The sequence below is a fragment of the Sinocyclocheilus anshuiensis genome, unplaced genomic scaffold (assembly GCF_001515605.1).
Source record: "Sinocyclocheilus anshuiensis isolate Anshui unplaced genomic scaffold, SAMN03320099.WGS_v1.1 scaffold988, whole genome shotgun sequence".
Taxonomy (NCBI): domain Eukaryota; kingdom Metazoa; phylum Chordata; class Actinopteri; order Cypriniformes; family Cyprinidae; genus Sinocyclocheilus; species Sinocyclocheilus anshuiensis.
In genome coordinates, this window is record NW_015548246.1 from 563210 (window position 1) to 565705 (window position 2496).

The 2496-nt window shown below is 38.8% G+C and overlaps 1 protein-coding gene across 1 annotated transcript in view; it reads right to left on the bottom strand.

The window, feature by feature from the left end:
- The window catches only part of LOC107655258 (FMR1 autosomal homolog 1), a 15378-nt gene that overhangs the window by 8993 nt on the left and 3889 nt on the right, over window positions 1-2496 (bottom strand). Inside the window, 2 exon segments of the mRNA XM_016442705.1 lie at window positions 1595-1711; window positions 1799-1892. Coding sequence (XP_016298191.1) covers window positions 1595-1711; window positions 1799-1892 — 211 coding nt within the window.

The following is a 2496-nucleotide window of genomic DNA, read 5'->3' on the forward strand; positions in this document are numbered from 1 at the left end:
CCTTCTGATCAATAATCAAAAATTCTGATCAAGAATTAGCCTTCCTAATACGAGCTGACATTTGACTCAAAAAAAAAATTAAGGGGCATTTTCTTTATACCTTTATAAATGCATTTTTCTAATTTTATTAAATGCATGCAGTGTTTCCTCTAGGATTTTTTCCAGCTGAGGTGGCAGGACTATTTCTCATGGACCACGCGTTTGCGTTTTCATGTGGACGGAGATTTTTTTTTTAAAAACAAAATTTATTTCAAATTTAATTCAAGCACTTTCAAGGACCTATGTTTGTTTTCAAGTACTTTCCAGGCCTTGAATCCATATGTCTGAAATTCAAGTACTTTCAAGAAGCGTGGGAACCCTGTAAAGAAAACCGGACGGAGAGAGCTGACTTACCTCTAGGGCTCTCCTCTACTAAGGATTTTTCTGGTCAACTAGTAGTCGTTCATTTGAAGCATTAGTCGACTAATCGCACGTTTATTAATAAACCATTTAAATCATTATAATGAGCCTTTAATTGCCTACATAGCCTAATAAGCACTCAAGCACATGCATAAAGCTTGCCACAGCGCACCGGCAGAAGAAATTATTATGAATGTGTCAGTGAAAAACAGTAAGGAGACTGCATTAACATTTTAATAATTTGCTAAACTACTCCTTTCTTTGTTTTCAGCTTCAGAGATGAAGTCGGCGAACTGACTCGTCATCTCCGCAGTAGTGATGCGCCTGTCTGCATGTTTCATACGGATTACATAATCTGAGAATTTGTTTTCCATTTGAATTGGTTTATTTGAAAGTAGACATTTCACTCTCTATAGATATATTTTTAATCTATACACGGAGTTTCGCGCTCAAGTTCACAGAGACGGCAGAAAGCGCATCCTGATTGCTTTCATTATTTTACAAAAGCGCGGTATTGTGCTCACACAAATACACACATAAATAAACGTAGAGTCTTTACAGATTCAAAAGATGTATTACATTTATCTGTATGACCAAAAATGAGGGATTATTTTAAGAGCAAGAGAGCGCACCGGCACCTCCATCTGTCCTGCAGTGTGCGCTGTTTAGCTTCCACACTTGAACAGCGCACATTTTTCTAGGTTAACATTAGATTGAGCGGCCATGTAAAGTTGCTAATACTTACATATTTCAGATGATAAGCCATATTTGTGGTGGATGATTGATAGGCGAGATCTGTATGACCAAAAATGAGGGATTATTTTAAGAGCAAGAGAGCGCACCGGCACCTCCATCTGTCCTGCAGTGTGCGCTGTTTAGCTTCCACACTTGAACAGCGCACATTTTTCTAGGTTAACATTAGATTGAGCGGCCATGTAAAGTTGCTAATACTTACATATTTCACGACAAGCCATATTTGAGGTTGATGAATGATAGGCGAGCGTTTGGATGTCCTGCCCGATGTACTGTATTACCATAAACTAGCCGTTAATGATCTGTCTGTCACGGACTGCGTGACCTCATCTGTGGATTGTTTTTTTTTTTCTGCGACTAAGCGACTAATAACATTTTGGCCGACCAGGCTTCTTCTGGTCGACAAACGATTAGTCGACTATTAGGGGGCAGCCCTACTTACCTCCAGATGTTTGGTGGCCTCCTCGTTCCGGGACATGAGCAGGAGTTTGGTGCGGATGCTGCGTAAATGCATGTCACTCAGCAGGAAGACGCGCTTGACGGTGGATTCGTTCATGGACTGGTGGTGTTGGGGAACATCATGTGGATCAAAATTTTGTCATGTTTATACCTACTAACAGAAGTGCAGAGGTTAACTGGGACTCACCAATACAGTCAGTTCACTTTGCTCCGGGCTGTAAACAATCCGAATGGCTCCGACCGCCTTTTTGAAATCCTTGTGGGCTTGTTCGTTCTCACATCTAACATGGGCAAAGAAGAAATGAGTTCATGGTTTTCTCTCAGGAAACAATGAGAGAGGATCAGGAAATGACCTCACCCACAAGGCTATGGCTCTAACAGCCATTTTTTAAAGTCCCCCTGTAGTCAAATATTTTATCCCTTAAAACTGATGCAGCTGCGGGAGAGGTAGGTCTGACTCCGGGCTACTTTTACACTGTTGCCACGGGTTAGAATGCAAGTTAGCGGTTCTAAATTCACATTAAACCACAGCTTCATGGGTTTATTTTTGGTTTTGTGCTGCTATTGGTATATTTTGCATGCTAGTGATAGGAATCGATCCCTTGACGTGATTGGTTATTGGTTTGTGACGTAGCCTACAGGGGGACTTTAATGGACGCAAGTAGAAAATCTTACAAAAACTTTACAAAATATTATAATAAGAAAAATGCTTCAAAGATAAAGAAAAACTTTTTTTTTTTAATTTATGATCTAATAAATTTATGATCAAATTCTTATTAAATATGTGAAATTGTGAGTAAATTATACAATACATGTGTGTGTTTACATATAAAAATATGGAAAAGTTAATAAAATACAAAAAAAGATATACTAATATATATATAT